The sequence below is a fragment of the Pseudorasbora parva genome, chromosome 4 (genome assembly GCF_024679245.1).
Source record: "Pseudorasbora parva isolate DD20220531a chromosome 4, ASM2467924v1, whole genome shotgun sequence".
NCBI lineage: Eukaryota > Metazoa > Chordata > Actinopteri > Cypriniformes > Gobionidae > Pseudorasbora > Pseudorasbora parva.
In genome coordinates this window covers 32,997,421-33,016,688 of record NC_090175.1, presented here as the reverse complement: position 1 = coordinate 33,016,688, position 19,268 = coordinate 32,997,421, and the positions used below count along the sequence as shown (strand labels likewise).

The following is a 19,268-nucleotide window of genomic DNA, read 5'->3' as shown; positions in this document are numbered from 1 at the left end:
ACCCAGAAAACATTGTAGCCTACGTTCTGACTACGTCGCTAGTTATTCGTCCTTTGACATTATAGGCTCGACTGAGATGCGCCTTGCCTAAAATCTAGACTAGAAAATGCGGCTGGAGTAAGGGAGGGGTGAAATAAGTGCAGTCAAGACGGACAGTTTTCTCTTAGTAGCCAGTGAAAATCATATCTCTGTATTTTTGGACTAAATGGCCATGCACGGTATAATCTCAGTAGGCCTATTCAGCCTATTACACACACACACACACACACACACACACACACACACACACACACACACACACACACACACACACACACACACACACACACACACACACACACACACACACTTTAATTTCTTTATTTGAACCCACAAATCAAATTTCTTACAGATAGGATTAAAATATTCTCAGAGGTAGCACAGCTTTGACATTAATGGTAACTTAACATAAAACTTTGTTTACGCCACACAGCAAGGCTACCTATCACAGCTGATATAGAGCAGAATTTGGTCAGCTGTTTAGACTGTCCTTTTGATAGCCCTGCCAGCCTTAGTCCACTAACAGTCAGTTTATGCACATGTCCCAGGCTGCCAGATATCAATACCACAAACTTTCATGCATAGCCTAGGTCACTGATCTTATCAAGGAGGGGTTGGTATTTAGTCATTTTTTCCAAAAAGGCTATGTCCATATACAAATCATAAACACAACCTACTTCAAGGACTAGCACCTCCTTTCTATCTATATCCACCAACACAACATCAGGGCTGTTAGGGATGTTACAGAACACATCATCAGAGCTGTTGAACCAGTCCGGTATTACTCGTGAATGCTTATACATAGGCATATACATGCCTGAACCCCTGAACTCAAAGCCTGAGTTGACAGAGAAAGCTGATAATCAGCATCACAGTATCAACAATGTCTGAATATATTGGTTTGGATTTGTCAACACAAACTAATCCTGTAACCCTGAGTTTGTTAAACTACCATCATGGTACAGGACCCTTCTTAAAAAATGAATGGGCTACAGGTAGCCGCATTCCCCAGGTCAAGCCACTTTTGGGCTACAGAGAAGCAGCACTGGACTGTTGCTCAGTGGTCCAAAGTACTTTTTTCGAATGAAAGCAAATTTTGCATGTCATTCGGAAATCAAGGTGGCAGAGTCTGGAGGAAGACTTGGGAAAAGGAAATGCCAAAATGCCTGAAGTCCAGTGTCAAGTACCCACAGTCAGAGATGGTTTGGGGTGCCATGACAGCTGCTGGTGTTGGTCCACTGTGTTTTATCAAGGGCAGGGTCAATGCAGCTAGCTATCAGGATTTTGGAGCACTTCATGCTTCCATCTGCTGAAAAGCTTTATGGAGATGAAGATTTTGTGTTTCAGCACAACCTGGCACCTGCTAACAGTGCCGAAACCATAATGTATATGGTTTACTGACCATGGTATTACTGTGCTCAATTGACCTGCCAACTCTCCTGACCTGAACCCCATAGAGAATCTGTGGGATATTGTGAAGAGAAAGTTGAGAGATGCAAGACCCAACACTCTGGATGAGCTTAAGGCCGCTATCGAAGCATCCTGGGCCTCCATAACACCTCAGCAGTGCCATAGGCTGATTGCCTCCATGCCAAGCCGCATTGAAGCAGTCATTTCTGCAAAAGGATTCCTGACCAAGTATTGAGTGCATAACTGAAATTTTTTGAAGGTTGACTTTTTTTGTATTAAAAAACACTTTCCTTTTATTAGTCGGATGAAATATGCCATTTTTTTGAGATAGGAATTTTGGGATTTCATGAGCTGTATGCCAAAATCATCAGTATTAAAACAATAAAAGACCTGAGATATTTCAGTTGGTGTGCAATGAATCTAAAATATATGAAAGTTTAATTTTTATCATTACATTATGGAAAATTAACTTTATCACAATATGTTAATTTGTATAGGTTTTAATAGGGAGCCAATGCATTGTTGACAGAACCTAGTCATACTTCCTGGTTCTAGTAAGAACTCAAGCTGCTGCATTTTGGACCAGATGCAGTTTATTAATTAAGCAAGCAGGGGAACCACCCAGTAGAGCATTAATAATAGAGCACAAATAATCTAGCCTTGAGGTCATGAATGCATGTACTAACTGAAGAATGCAGTTTTACAGATGTTAGAAATGTTGCTTTCAAATTAAAGACTGGTATCAAAGAGGACTCCCAGATTTCTAACTGACGACAAGGACTTGACAGAGCAGTCATTAAGTGTTAAATCAAGTGTTATCCAGCGATTTTTGTCCAATAATATATATATTTTTTCCAGAATTAAGTTCTAGGAAATTACTAGTTATCCAATTTTAGTAGACAGAGTTATTGCAGCGGAGACGGGATTATTGAGGATGACGTGCCGGTGAGGCAAATTCAAAAGGAGACACCAATTGACATGGCTCAGCAGACAATCCAGGATGTGTTGGTCATGTCCAGACGCAGGTCCACCATCCGATCCGGACACAGCCCGGATCCGGCCGACTGCAGTAAACCTCGGGATAAACAGAGAGACTAACATTAGTGTGGATGCCACTCTTTTTATGATGTAACGAGTACATCAGGTGTTTTTGGAAGTGTTCCTGGTTCCAGCTGACCTAGTTAATGCAGCCTAACAATCAGTAAATTGATTTGAATAATGAAAGTTAAAAATGTTCTATGTGTATGCCATAGTAAAGAGATGCAATTTTAGTCTAGATTTAAACTGACAGAGTGTGTCTGCTTCCCGAACAATGCTAGGAAGACTGTTCCAGAGTTTAGGTGCTAAATAGTACAAGGATCGACCGCCTGCATTTAGATATTCTAGGTATTATCAACTGGCCAGAGTTTTGAGACCGCAATAGACGTGATGGAGTATAATGTGTTAAGAGCTCGCTTAAGTACTGGGGAGCTAAACCATTTAGTGCTTTGTAAGTAAAAAGCAAGATTTTAAAATGTATGTGATGTTTAATATAGGGAGCCAATATTAGCCAATATAGCCAGTATTCTAGGTTACTACTTGTAGAGCTTTTCTGTCCAATCATTAAAAATTCAGATTATCTTAATTAAGTTGCAGGAAATTTCTATTCATCCAATTTTTTTATATCAGCTATGCATTCTGTTAATCTTGTGAATTGGTAAATTTCGTCAGGGCATGAAAAAATAAATAGAGCTGAGTATCGCCAGCATAACAATGAAAACTAACGCCATGCTTCCTAATGAATTAACACCATGCTTATCTATCCAATAATATCCTTTACCATAGCATAAAAAGTAGTACTTACTCATGTCTGAGTTTGCAGATACTTTTGCTTCAGCACCACCATCCTCCCCACCACCACCAGATGGCCCACTTCCTTACTTCACGGGGGTGGGCTGCGCCCCTGCCTTCGTCTTCAGGCAGGATATGCAGATTCCGTACCCTCGGAATACGGATTACAAATGGGGCCTACGCCAAATAACTTGATTGCTTGCTGAGCTCCTAAATAAATGTTTATTGCTACAGCATTAATTCTCCCGAGTCTTTCTGGTAGAACTAAAGTCCTCGTCTGTACTCCTAACACTTTTGGACATTAAGACCCATTTTAAGGGTTAAGATGCTTTCTGAATTACTTTTTTCTTTACTAGGAATAGTTCTTTAAATTTAAGAGGAAACGACCCCTTTCTAAGAATTTTGTCACTAGGAGCTAATCTTTGTATTAAGATTTTTTTTATGAATATGGGCCCAGATTTAAACCTGACTGAAAATCTTTGATTGGATTTAAGCAGTTGCAGCATAGAAGCCATCTAACATCACTGAGCTAGAGGCTTTGCATGTGAAGAATGGGCAAAGATTCCAATCGAGAGATGTACGAATCTTGTCAGCACTTACCAAAAACACTTGTTAGAAGTTATAAAAACTGAAGGATGATACACAAAGCATCCAGTACTGAAGCTGGGGGTTGAAAAACACTGCACAGGTGTTAAAATAATAACATTTTTCATTTGAACATCTGTTGTCAACATAACTCAAATGTATCAATAAATATATATATATATATTTTTCCTTTATTGTCATTATCGTTCATCGACAACACTATAATGTGTTTTGAGGTGAGGGGGTTGAATATTTCTGATTGCAACTTTAGGAATACATGAATTCACAGGTGAAAGTTCAACATTTCAGAATGTTTGGACTAGTGTTCAGCACAATGAACACTAACTTAATTTAGAAGTTGACTGGAAAGTGAATAATGTATTGATAAAATCATAAAGACACTAAAAAAGCTTAGAATTTTTAGACTCAGACTGCATGAACCATACTGATCCCAATAGCCAATCAAATCATTGAAATTGGAAGGTGCCAATTTGCAAATACCTCCTGCTTAAAAAAAGCAAAAATGATAAAAAGGTTCTCTCTAGAAATCAAGAAGTTCAGAACTCTCTGAAAAAACGGTGGCTCAGAAAATTCACATTCTCTTGTGACAGAGTGTTCCAGACAAGGACCTTCTCGTTGCTCCCAAAGTTCAGCATAATTAAACTCTTCCTGTTCAAGGGGAAACATTTCTTCTAGTGCAACGTGGCTCAGAACAACCAGTGGAAGCTGTCAGCCACCATTGGAATCCCCACTTAACCAATTAAACATCCAATTACCAAACCGCATTCCAGAGTCTTTGGCATTAGTGCGTGATGTCATTATAAGATTTTGCATTAGATGTCATTTAAACAATCACTCAATTGGTGGAACTCAGAATAAAGTGATTGCCCTTATTCATTTCAGAGGAACAATAGTTTCTTTGCATGAGATAACTCTGCCATAGTAACATCTTAATCACCTGCATTCATCAGTCTTATGGACTTCACTTCCTTATCTATTCATGGGACTCATTTAGTAGTTGTTATTTTTGTACATAAAAGTCCTGAAAATTCAATTACCCATAACTGTTATTTTACTGTTAAGGTGAAATTCCTTAGAGGTAAAGATGGTCATCTGACATGTTCAGACTTTAGAACAACAACAACTTGGGGTTAAACAGTGTGAATAGCCATAAACTGTAAAATAATCATCAGATGACATTAAAATATTTAGAAGAAAAAAAAAACGACACAAACACATGTATGTGCCATTTACTCAGAATCTGCAACTTGAATGATGCTACTCAATAGTAACAATAAGGACATGGCTCCAGTGATTTAACCACTAATAATACACAATGCATAGTTCTTTTAAAACATTTATTCAAAGCACTGACATTCTAAACCAGAAAGCAGAAGAATTCTGAATATTCTAAAAAACAACAACAACAAAAAACATTCACAGACACAACAAATGAAAACAAATGCAAGTTCCACATAAACACTTATTGACAATTTTGGATAAAAAGAAAAGAAAAAAGAAATACTTAACTACATTAATAGTAAGCAACCTATTATTGGTTTAGGATGTTTTGACATGTACAAGTTCAATGGTATTTAATAATTCATAACAGTGTTTCACATTAACACAGGGCCTGGCTCATGCTATTTCTGTCCATTTTAGACATAAATAGTCATTTGGTCATATGGTTATTTATCAGAAATCATGAGACAAGGTGCTCCAGTCTGTACATGTGTAAGCATAATTTCAAGAGAAAATAAATATTAGTATCTATGCCGTTTGTTGTTCGGCCCATCAAAGTTGCCCCCAACTGGACTTCCTCTCCCAAAGCCACTTTGGCCAACCACACCAGGAATAGGACCTGCCCCAACCACCATGGGCGAGTGCTGCTGCTGCTGTTGCTGTTGCTGAGGGGAGTCAACACCAGTCCGCCCACCCACGGGAGAACCCATTGGAAGACCTCCTCCTTCAGAAAACCGCTCATTATGCTATATAATTCCAAAAATGAGCAAAAATTTAATTCCCCCCCAGAAAATTCAATGGATGAATAGGATAAGCCGTGGAGCCCAGGAATACCCAAAAAAGAAGAAGAAGAAAAAATAATTAAACAAATAAATAATTCAATTAGCACATTAGCAAAAGTAATGCCTGCAGAATTTCTACAAGAACAAGAATAATATCAAAATAAGCACAGCGAGAGATATATTAATTCTAAGAAAAATAGCTGCATGTTAAAGTGTAGATCAAAAGACATGTTTTATAAATTCATGTTCATAAATTATATCTTGGGAACATCCTATACTGAGAGATTTTTAGTAACACTGCAATTTTCAAGAACAATAGTGTTTATTATTTTAATCAACGGTTCACAGCATTTACAACTAACAAAAACGTTCTTCTTAAAATCTTAAGTTTAACATTATATTGGTTTAAAGGTGCAGCAAGTAATTTCTGAAAATTGGCATTGAAATTTGAAACCAGCACCCAAACAAATAATTTTGTAAATATTTGCTAGATGTCTGTTCTGTGTGTTGAAAACTAAATTCCTGGCTGTGTAAATAGGAGAAAAACTAAGTGGATCAGACCAATCACCATAACACTCTTGTAGCTAATCAGCAATAGGGGGCATATACATTTATATCAACAATGTTGATATCGACAATGTTTATATCAACAATGTTTCTCAGAAATCGCTTACTGCTCTCTAACGTAACCTTATATCTGAAAAGAATATAATGTACACTAGAATGCAGCTTCTGTGCAACCCTTGTGCAGATGGCCTAAGTTTTGTTGCAATATTTTCCTGTAAAACACTGTGTAGCTGCTTTGAAACAATCATCATTGAAAAACGCTATAAATAAAGTTGACTTGACTAAGTGACTTTGCTAAATTTTAATTTGGCGTTACATATCTCACATGGTGTTGAACTTTAGTACTGGACAGTTTTACTAAAACGAATACCAATACACAAGCACAGTAAATAAATGAACCACTATTTATTTAATGTTATTTTTTCTAAATGTTGGCTTAGCACTGATACTAACGTCGGGGGTGTAACAGTACACATACGTACTGAATTTTTTTTTGTTCTTTGGGTTCTGTACACATGTACTGAAAAGAGATGCGCGGATCAGTTCAAACATCTCCTGAATCCACTTTTAAAAATAAATCATCCACCTGCCACCCACCAGAGCCTATGATTTTCTCTGATTTAGATATTGGCCGAGACCATTATCGTCACATTACAATTATTCTAATTCTTAGTGTCAAGTGTAATAACATATTACAATAAAATAGGATGCTTTTAAAATGTATTTAAATTGTTCTTTGGAAAAATACATTTCCATAAACTAAACACAGCATCTTCCTCCGTTGCTGCTTAATATCTTTCCTTTTGTGTTTTATATAAATGTCCACTAGTAGGTGCACGTGTTTTCATTGATTAGTTTTCCCTGGAGAGAGATATGTGGTTGTGGTTGAAAGCAACAGTAGAGTGACACATTTGTTGCATTTTACCATGAAATAAGTGTTCCATGTCTTTATTAAAATCAACATGTTAACCCCTTACCCCAAACCCTCCATTTTTGGCAAGTAGGGCATAAATTACATACCCAAAATAAAAAGGTTGCTGCTCATAAGTCATTCTAAATAGACACATAGTCAAGTCAAGTCAACTTTATTTATATAGCGCTTTTACAATGACAGTTGTTTCAAAGCAGCTTCAGTGTTAAACAGGACAATATTGCAACAAAATTTGATTCGGCTGTACAGTCTTTCTGGTGAAAACAGTGATGTTATCAGCTTATTTTAATGAATCATATAGCAACAATGTAGACAGATCAGTACTATCGTTAATTTAGTAATTCATTTTATTTAGATGTTTAGTTGAAAACGTAGATCTTTGAAATTTTAGTGTCCCCAACAGAGCAAGCTAAGATAAAGGTGACAGTGGCAAGGAACCAAAACTCCATCAGGGCATGATGGAGAAAAAAAAACCTTGGGATAAACCAGACTCAGTCGGGGTGCCAGTTCTCCTCTGGCCTACTTACTAACAGTGTATGATTATTATTCTGGCAACCCTTCAGGTCAGAAATCATATTAGATTGGAATATTTGAAAATTGGAGGTTTCACACAACCACATATATAATAAATATATGACAATATATAATAAAAAAGGCAACACTTGATAGTTTACAGTTCAAGACTCAGAATTACTCAAACTATTATTAATATATAAGCTCTAGAATAAAATAAATAAATAAGAACATATATTTTTAAAATGTATACAAATATGATGTGGCTTCAGCTTCATTTTGTTCAAGTTTTATGGTTAATTTCAAATCTGAGGATGTTATTTAAAACTATGAATTTTATTACATCTTTTATAAGTTCATGTCATGTGACATTTTAGAGTTTTATAGGCTGATGAGATGCTATTAATTTTTTTTTTTTTTTTTTTTTTTTGCCCTGTAAACACCTATTTGCAGTCTATTGTCTGGTGAGGAGAACTGTCCCATTCATGTTTCTATTCTCATTCGATGAACCTTTCACACCTCTCCCATGAATGTCACCTAATCTTAACTATTCTTTTATCTCTATTTGGTTGTTCAAGCGAATTTGGGGATTTGATTTAAATATCTGGATTAGGTTGTCTGAGATTACTGTGTGTTCTTGTGTTCCCTGAAAAGGGCAGATGTATCAGTACTCTAAACCACAATCAGCAATGCAGCCATTGGCTGGTGACAAGACATCAATGTATTTTCATCATATAATAAAAAAAATAAAAAAATAAAAAAATAAAATAAAAATAAAAATTATTATTGACCTGGGTGACGTAAGGAACAGGTCAATAGAACAGGTCTTTTGTAACAATTTTAGGCCAAATTTTAAGTATCAATGATGCTTAAAAAGATTTACTCGCGAGCAGGTTTAAGTTTAGGGACCTGTTGCTATGACAGCAAGTCCAGGATGAGGAGCGAAGAACCAAACAATCCGAGATCATGTCAGATCGTCAACAATAAAATCCAGCTACCAGATTTAGCGGTGTACAAAGAATGGACACCAGATTAGCATTTATAATGTAAACATCCATTATTGATATGAAAGTACACCAAAGTGCATGAAAATCACACACAAACTATACACCATCGTAACTGTGTGCTTATTAGCTTCTAGTTTCATATGTAGAAATGTTTCTTTGGGTTTGTTTGCCATGGAGCTCAGAATGAAAAAGTTTGCAGGACAGTGTCATCAGTGTCATTTGAGGCAGGAATTATGGCAAAAAATGATTGACAGCTCCAGATTAAATGAGTGCTCGAGGAGTTTACACAATGACTCACACAAAACCCAGAACAGGAAAGACAGAGCACACACTGAAAGCTCTTTCAGTTTTTCCGCACATTCTGAATGCTTTCAGCTCTTCAAGTTGCATAATTCCGTGTGAAATGAATAGAAATTGTATTTTGTATGACAAAATATTTTGCAATTGCGAAAGTAAATAAATATTTCTCCAAATATGGACTAAGAGCCCATCTAGTGCATTATGTGAACACAAACAAATGAGCAGATTTTAGCAAATATGAATTAACTGATTTATTCTATTCACAATATTGAAAATTACAGAGCAATTATTTTGCACTCTAAATGAATGTTACTGCAACCTAGTTTTATTAAATATCAAATATTAAGTGGTCTTAAATATTTCAAATGATACTCAGTTTGTCTAAAACAAGTAAGAATGTAATGTTTTAACATGCAGTGAATTGGAATGTCATTTTTTATTACTTAGTCTGCCCAACCTGTGGATTATCTGCAGTGTCCACTGATATAACCATGATCCACAAATCACTAGAACCAAACAAATATAGTTTTGCTTTACTATACTACAAGTGCAAAACTATTCTTTGTGGAATGTCATTTCAAACTCCCAAGTTTCCCTCCTAGGATGAGACAATATTGTTTATATTGATATGGTGGTGATGAATTTGGTCTCCCTCGGTTGAAGGCCCTCTTCAACCACTGTGATGCGCACTCATTTAAAGCACTAGGTAGGGAGCACATTATTCTAACCTTATTCTAAAATAAATGACGAACATCTAAAAATCTGACTATGCTTGTGGAAATTTGGCTGATCCTTGACGTTATCGTGGACAGCAATGCAAAGTATTTTTTTTGCTAATTTGATTCGGTTTTTTTTTTTTTTTTTTTTTTTTTTTAAGATTTATGTAGCAAATAAGAAGAGATAAAATTATTGACTATTTTGAGAATGGTCTTTTGTTCAAGGTAAATTTGAAATCTGAACCCTGGCTAAATGATTCCACCCATGCCATGGGTCGATTATGCAGACAGGTGGAGACCTAAATGGAAGAGAGATTATCTTCAAGTGTCATTTGAGATTTTTAAGAGACTGTTAGGAGATTACTAGAAATTAGTTAAAACTGTGAGTGGTAAATTTTTTCTGATCTTATCGAAAAGAACAGCGGAAACCTGAGGGTTTAATTTAATACACTGAACGCAGTGGCCCTTAAATAGTTTAAGATAAAAGCTTTGCTAAGCTTTAAATTGGGTAAATGTATGTCAATGCCCAATGTTCCACTAAAGTGGAGTCCCTCAAGGGTCTATTCTCACTTCCCTTTTGTTTTCATTGTATATGCTCTCTCTGGGAAATAAATTTAGGTAACATGGTGACCCATTCCATTGCTCTGCAAATAATACAAAGATTATTCTGCCATTCCAAAAGGACAATGGATCTGTCATGAGCCTGCTTTGAACTGCCTTACTGACATTAAGGGCTGGATGGCATTATATAAAAAAAGTAAATTAAAAAACGTATTTTTTCTTCTTCTTTCAATTGGAAATTATACCACTATAAATTCTATTCTTGCCTAAATTCTATCTCGTTTGCCTTAATGCATTAGATCCTGTGGTGTAAAAATGTAATCAAAGAAGAAAATGATTATCCATGAGAATTTATTGTACACATTTATCCACATATCAAAGAATATTGTGCATGTGTTTTTAAGTTCATATACATAAGAGTATTGGCCATGCATAGAGCGAGTTAAAATCAGTAATTGATAAAGTAATCGTATCATTACTAATGTGCCTTTTGCCCTACATTGGTGAACCTTTTACCCTACTGAGGTGCATAAACTGAACCATCATTTTACATCCCCAGTAATAACATTGCTAACAATACACACCTACCAAATAAAGTGTGAAATGGTAGTGATATACTAATAAATGCCTACATTCACTCATATAATTTTGTAATCCTGCACAAATGATGCAAAACTACTAAAATAACAATAATAAAATTTGTACAATTATTTTCTTCAAATATACCATTAGTTTTCTTCAAACCATAAAAATTGCCCTACATATTTTATATAGGTCACAAACTGTGACATCAATAATCACAAACAAAACCAAAAGATACTCAAGTAGCTCAAACTGTAGAGTTATGAATACCAAACAACAATACATTACCATCACTCCATTATCTGGAATCAGGTGTGTCCCCATATTTGATGATCCCTCAGTTCCCATGGATCCAACTCGGCCTACTATGCCCATCATTTGTGAGGGGCCTTGGTTACCGCTAACCACAGCAACAGGGTTAAATGAATCTACGTAAGACAATGTACAGTTGACATTAACAATGTACAGTTGACATTATGAGAGGGATGAAAGTTTTAATGAAATCTACAGTAAATTACAATATGACATTGTATGAATCTGTGACACCTTACACAGGGTTCCCACTCTTTCCTGAACACCAGATTCAAGGACTTTCAAGTACTTTTCAAGTACAATTTATTTTATATCAAGCACCTATCAGATTAATAACCCAGCATATGTAGCATCACAAAATACCTCTTAAAGTAGGCTACTTAAAGGAAGACGGCGACTTTTTGGGACTTTAGATTATTCACATATTCCCCAGAGTTAGATAAGTCCATACATACCATTCTCAACTCTGTGCGTTCCATAACTTTGTCTGACACACCCAGCGCTAGCCTAGTTTACCACAAAGACTGGAGTTAAACGGCTCCAGCTAGCCTACAGCTCAATAAGTGACAAAATAACACCAACATTTTACTATTTACATGTTATGATGTGTATAGTTACATCGAGTACTAAGACTGACGGAAAATGAAAAGTTGCGATTTTCTAGACTATACTCTCATTCGTGCGTAATAATCCAGGAACTTTACTGCCATATATTGGGTTCAGTGGCGTAATAATATTATGCAGCACCTGAAAATAGGCTAACTGAGGGTGAGGAATGAGAGTATAGTTCCTAGCCAGTGTTGGGCAAGTTACTGAAAATTTGAAATTAGTTACAGTTACTAGTTACTTCTTTTAAAAGTAATTGGAATTACTTTACCAATTACTGTATATCAAAAGTAATTAGTTACTAGGGAAATTAACTTTTATATCTGCCTTTTAAATGTAAATATGAACAGAACTGAACAGTCAAACATAATAAACATAATTTTTAGACATACTTATTTTAATCTCCAGGGCATTTCGCAACAGGCCTTCAAATCCAGCAGTAGTACGGTGTTTAGTGTCCACCAGCAGTAGTGAGCATTCCTTCAGCACAGCTGGAAGAGTTATGGATCTTACACCTGGTCATTCATTCATTTTCTTTGACCAGATATCGATCCAATTGTGAAAATAACAGGAGTAAATGCCTTCTGAAAATCTTACGAGAAGGATTTAAATCTGATCACTCAAACAAATCAATTCAGAAGGTGATCAAAAACACAATCATCTTCATTAAAACTCAAATGAGACTATTTTAATGAGATTAAAGGAACACACCACTTTTTTTGAAAATAGGCTAATTTTCCATGTCCCGTAAAGTTAAACAGTTGTATTTTACAGTTTTTCAATCCATTCAGCCGATCTCTGTATCTGGCGGTAGCACTTTTAGCATACATCATTAAATCAAATTAGACCATAAGCATTGCGCTCAAAAAAATTACCAAAGACTTTCAGTACTTTTCCTATTTAAAACTTGACACTTTTTTATTTACATCGTGTACTAAGACCAACAAAAAATGAAAAGTTGTGATTTTTTAGACTGATATACCTAGGAACTATTTTCTCATTTATGCGTAAGAATCACATGACTTTGAGGCCATCATGGGTACAGCGGCACAATGATATTACACAGCGTCTGAAATTAAGCAAACTTTCGTCAACATAACTAACGTGACAGTCTGCTTGCACAGAGCAGAGCTGCCTTGCAACCATGGAGACGGTTGTGAGAGACGATTCAGAAGATATTCACTTTATATATATCAGGTGGCCTTAAATACTATGTACTGACATCAAAAAATAAGTACAATGTACTTACTGTGTTCAAATTGTATTGCAAAACACCTTTACTGATATTGAGGTGGGATAAGGGTAAAGTTAGGGATAGGTGTGGTGGTGTGGGTAAGTTTAAGGGTAGGGTTAAGTGTAAGGGAAGTGCCAACTGTGTAATTACAAATGTAACTACAGAAATTAATTACAGACGTAATTACATGCAGGTATTTTTAAAATGTAAATACAATGTAAAAACATGTATGTACACAAAAAGTGCATTGTATTAATTAAAATGTTAGTAGCTAGCAGTTAAGGCCACCTAATATAAAGTGGGTCCATATTTACTTTGGTGCAGATCCTGAACCTTATCTATTTGAACCGGAATACACTGAAGATGAGCTTTTGAAATGTAAAAGAGAAAGTGTGGCTGAACAGACTGGGGCAGAAGGGACGAGGAGAGGAGAGCAGATTCAAACTGGTGAGTCTTCCAACTTTTTGACTAACGTAATATGTGAATGAAATATGCTAAGACATTAATGCTTATTATGAAGACAGAGAGAGTGAGCGAGCTCCGCTCTTTCTCTATGTCACTCAGTTAACATGTTACATCACTCATAAATCACAATAACTGATCAAATAAGGCTTTGACGGGACAACTTTTTTTTTGGCGGCCGCCAAATAATTTTCAATTCGGGAGACACACTCCGAAGCCTCGACACAGAACGTAACATCACTAACGCAGTATTTTATTAACGTAGTATCCTACAGTAAAACCACTACATAATTTGACGGCTGCAACTCTACAACTACACAAACTGCAACTACACAAACTTAGTGTCGGTCGCATTGGAAGTTACCCATCTGAGGACTACTATCAGGCGCTGCGTAGTATCATCGCTCCACTGAACCCATGGTACGTCCACAAAGTTCCATGATTACTATGCAGGAATTGCTATACAAATCTTTTAATTTTCTGTTGGTCTTACTACACAATGTAACTACAGAATAGTCAAGTTTTTAATAGGAGAAATATCTGAATGGATTCAAAAATATTAAAACTCAACTGTTTAACTCTGAGGGACTTAGAAAAAAAATAATAAGTGGAGTGTTCCTTTAAAGGGCCTAGATTTAAGCTTCTTGTCTCATTCACTTAACATTCATTTTTCACAGAAGAGAGTAACATGAGCAACAAACTCATTTAAATTTCAGTAATTGTAATTGCTTTGCTTTACTTGATCAAAAAAAAAAAAAAAAAAAAAAAAAAGTTACATGCACATTACTGCTAAAAGTAGTGGAATTACAGTAACGTGTTAAAGTTTGTAGAGTGTTACTCCCAACACTGTAAATCACAACTTTTCAGGAAGCATTGGTACCTCTGTACATCAGTTCAATTTTTTTTTTTCACCACCCCTTCACCCCCTGAACATAAGCAATGTTTCGTTCTGTCTTTGATAGTGTATATATCCCTACTGTAGGACAATATTTGGAATAACACCATTCTAAACTAAATTTATTTCAAATTTAATTCAAGCACATAATACCTATTTGTTTTCAAGTACTTTCCAGGCTTTGAATCCATGTGTCTGAAACTCAAGTACTTTCAAGAAGAGTGGGAACCCTGCTTACATTTAAATAAAAAAAGGAATATTTGGGACTGTATATTACTTTGCTGCAATTCGCAAACAAACAAAAAAGATGATGAATACATTTTTAAACGCAAAATATAACAAAAGCTGGTGTGGCAAATGTGGACATCATTCAGGAAGTGTTGATGTTCTTTGTAACCGATCATCAAAAAGTATTACACAATACTTAAAATAAAATAAAATAATAACATAAAACAATAACATCCTGAAGGCCTTTTCACACCAAACATAATGCAAAAAAGTGAAGACTATGAGCAGCAGGCTGTAGGAAACACTAATTTGTTCAATTTTTTGTACAAAGCATGCACAACCTATTTGAAGCTAATATGTGAGAATTTCTCTAAAGTGAGAATTTGCATGCATAAAATAAGATTAAACGCATAAAGTGCATCTGTATTATTTAACATAATTATTACAGGTTGGCAAAAAAAAAAAAACAAACAAAAAAAAAATTCTGCATGTGTCTTAAACTCTGTGGACCCTGACATTGTCATACTTTCAATTTTAAATGTCTGTGGAGGAGCTATGATGTCATGTGGTACCATTTAAAAGCTTAAATTCTCTACTTTATGGAGATATGCATCACTTTGGCATTTGTTTTAGACTAAGTAATGTATTTACACTAAATTACTCTGGTGCCATTTCCGTCTGGATTTGGCCTACCCAAATTGAAAAGCCCTATATACACACACACATACATCGATCACGCATAAAAATCAATCCCCACCCTTTATTTGTTCTGGTCCTAGAAACTTTTTCACTCTGATATATGTCTCAATAGGAAAGAATAGACTTGCCTTTTATGCCGACGTTTACTAAAATAGAATTAGATGTTAATATAAAACATTGAAAAAATTGTTGGCGCAAACTGAGTCATGTAAAGTGCAAATATGCACAGAATAAGGTAAAAAGAATATTGAAGGGGATACATTTTATAGGAATCACATTTTTTTCCATTCTAACTTCTTTGAGTTAAATATTATTGTTTGGTGTGAAAAAGCATTGAGGAAAAACTGAGATTAGAGAATGTAGAGTAAAAAAAAAAAAAATCCTGTTAAAACAGAATAAGATTTTTCCAGGTGAAGAAAGCAGACAAGACACTTATCTTGAAAAGAGGCAAAACAACCCTCCAACATTTAAATATAATATAATATAATATAATATAATATAATATAATATAATATAATATAATATAATATAATATAATATATAATATAATATAATTAATATAATATAATATAATATAATATAATATAATATAATATAATATAATATAATATAATATAATATAATATACACCTCACACAGCAGTTTCCAATTGCATTTCAAGTCTCATTATGATCATACCTCCCATACTAATGGCTCCACGGGTACCCATTTCATTCATTCTCATATCCTGTTCTCTCTGAAAGTGAAGGAGACATTTTTAAATTACAAGCCTCTAGTCCACACATAACTAAGATCATAAATAATGTAGCCAGTTATAGGTAATCTTTCATTTTGATTATACATTTTTTTGGTTTATGTCTTCATGAAGCATGTATCACTGATAGAGATGACAAATACTCAATATGCTTAGCTCTAGCTTGTTACTGAATCAAGCAAAAATATATTTTAAACTTTACCAGTATCGGTAAGAGCCCAGAAGGAAGAAGGTGGAGTGAATGGAAATAATGAACTGTCTTTAAAACAGTCACGAGAGGTCTACAGACACTAACATTTTACTTAAAAAGCAATTCGTGAAAAAAAAATAAAAATATATATTATTATTATTTTTTTTAATTCAAAGTTTGCACCCCTGTAATTCATTTTGAAGATACCTTAATATCCTTTCAGATTTTAATTCTTAAAACACTTTTGACTTTTGGTTTCTTAATTTTAAGGCCCATTAATTTCCAGAGATATAGGGAGATGTAGGGATATCAGTAGGGATGTTGCTCCATGAATTAATAGGTAACCATTTTCAAAAGGCTTATATTTTCTAAACAACAAATAAACTAGAAATGTATCTATTTTTTTAAGATGCTTTTCTTTTAGATACACAATTGAACATTGCTGTCTGAGTGCCATCAATACTATTTTTTCGCACACGGTGCCTGTAACTCTAAAAGTATTAAATATATCTCAATATACTTCTATATTCTCATTCTTAATAACATTTTATTTTATAACCTTAATTTTAAAGCCCCACTTGGCTACTTTTGCTCTCGGGGTCCCCCTACAGTTTGGAAAAAATAATGTCCTCAAATACTGTCGTAAGAGCTGTCCTCCTACAACAGGGGATGCCATCGCGCATGCATTTGTTGACATGACAGCCCTGATAGCCCTGAACTAGTGATGCGCGGTTCTTCTCATAACCCGCGGACCCCGTATGTCTATTTAATGGTCGCGGGTGCGCGGCGGGTTGTAAAAATATATACAGTGGTGCGGTGCGGCCAAATAACTTCATAAAAGCGTCCCGCGGGTCGGTGCAGCAGTTCCCCTGAACACTGCAGAAGGAGTTCGAGTTCTTCTGGCGTCGCGTGTGAAATGTCTTCATCCCAGGTAACGTTACAGTCAGTGGCATATGCTCCAGCATGTCATATGAATATAATTTCATGGGTTTTTTTTTTTTCAAACGCCAAATAATCACGATGCTCACGTTTACAAGCCAGCGTCATTATAGTAGTCTATTGGTTACCGTTTTACAGAATCTATATGATACTTCAGTTCAATGTTTGAGTGGTAGCTCACCGTAACAAGCATGACAGCATCGGTCGGGCACGCCTCCTTCAGCTCACGCCGACGAGCAAACCCTGGTCACATTTTGATCCTCGTCCTGCCTTTAATCCCATCATTTTTTCATTTCCTCTTATTGCTTTCCTCCAACAAAACCTTTTCTTTCTTATTTGTCTCTGCTGCTTGAGACATGACTATATTATCCGACGAACAAAGTTGGGCTCGCACGTCCGAATGTAAGGAAGTGTGTGTGTTGGTGGAAGTGACGTATATGCCGTAAAGCAGTCGAGTTTTGTAGTTCTTTTCTTTTTCTCGGGTTACTACCCGAAACCCGAAGTTTAAAAGTACGATTAAAAACGATACAGACCCCATCAGGCTATGGCAGACGTGTCATTCAACCTATTGTAAGTCGATTTATCATCACAAGAGTCTTAAAAAATATATTATGAAGGTTGAAAAGTTACCTAGTGCTGCTTTAAAGGCCCTATATGGTTCAGTCCCATAGGCATATTGGCCCTCATTTATCAATCTTGCGTAGAAACGGGCGTATAATGTTAGCGTAAGATTATGCTCACACTCCTCTCACCGCCCGATTTATGAAGCTGTGCGCACCTCTACAACCCAGGTGTACGCAATACCCGCCCTTGATAAATGACGCGGCTGAAAACGATGGTCATTAGAATAACACGGCACTATATATTCAAGTCTCTGCCTCCCCCACGCCCTCATTTTACGCCATGGACACACGGAAGACGGCAAAGAAGCTAAAGTTCTCCGACGTGGAGATCGAGACCATCATCAGGTGGAAAAAACGAAATGGCTTTATTTGGAAGTTTAAAGAGCGGGATTACAGGTGCCCACAAAAACAAAATATGGACCCAAATTACGTGTACTGTTAATAGTGTGAGGGTTGAGAAGCGCACTCCAGCAGTTTAAATAGCTGTTTGGATGATAAATTACCTATCAAAATGCATTATTTTACAGCACGTTTTGAAACAATTAGCATTTAATTTCGTATCACGGCACATGTATTGGGGTGTACAATAGTGATGATGATGTGATGTGGAGTACCATTCATTCACATTAATAACTGCAAGACAATTTGTAAGATGATTCTTCTTATTATTATGATTATTATTAATGACGCTTATTGTTATTTAGAAGAAGAATGTTGTTGTTATTATTATTATTATTATTATTATTAATTATTATTAAGAAGAAGAATGTGATTTTTATTATTTTGTCAGTCTGAATTATTTTCAGTCCCAGTCCGTGCGGAGCTGCCAGGCCTAACCATGAACCGTCAGGTAAAGCGCACAGGCTCGCAACTGGAGGAATACAAATCAAATGCCTTGGTAAAGTCACACAAATTAAACATTGAAGTCCATGTTGCACAAAAATAAACACTGAAGTTTATAATCGTTGTTTTTTTTTTACAGTGGGTCATAATATAGCATATCTTTGTCCGTGCGTTTTGTGGTGTTAGGAATTGTTTTTCTGCGCATTTTTGCACTAACTCAAAATGTACATGCACCACCTCCTGAGCTGGCGTGGGATTTGAGCGTGCCGTACTCCAACGTCCATATTGATAAATCTCAAAGTCACCATGGGTTTGGGCGTATGCCAGACATACGCTGAAAATTTGGTGTACGCACCTTTGATGAATGAGGGCCAATGTGCCCCCATGCCTCAAATTATTGAATATTTATTTTCTACAC

The 19,268-nt window shown here is 35.7% G+C and overlaps 1 protein-coding gene across 1 annotated transcript in view; it reads right to left on the bottom strand.

The window, feature by feature from the left end:
• Positions 1 to 5,235: 5,235 nt before the first annotated feature.
• The window catches only part of LOC137073267 (paraspeckle component 1), a 64,588-nt gene continuing 50,555 nt past the window's right edge, over positions 5,236 to 19,268 (bottom strand). Inside the window, exons 7-9 of the mRNA XM_067441580.1 lie at positions 16,180 to 16,237; positions 11,354 to 11,493; positions 5,236 to 5,852 (exon numbers count right to left, since the gene is read on the bottom strand). Of these exons, the coding sequence (XP_067297681.1) occupies positions 5,628 to 5,852; positions 11,354 to 11,493; positions 16,180 to 16,237 (423 nt within the window). The 3' untranslated portion in view covers positions 5,236 to 5,627. The remainder of the gene's footprint in view (positions 5,853 to 11,353; positions 11,494 to 16,179; positions 16,238 to 19,268) is intronic.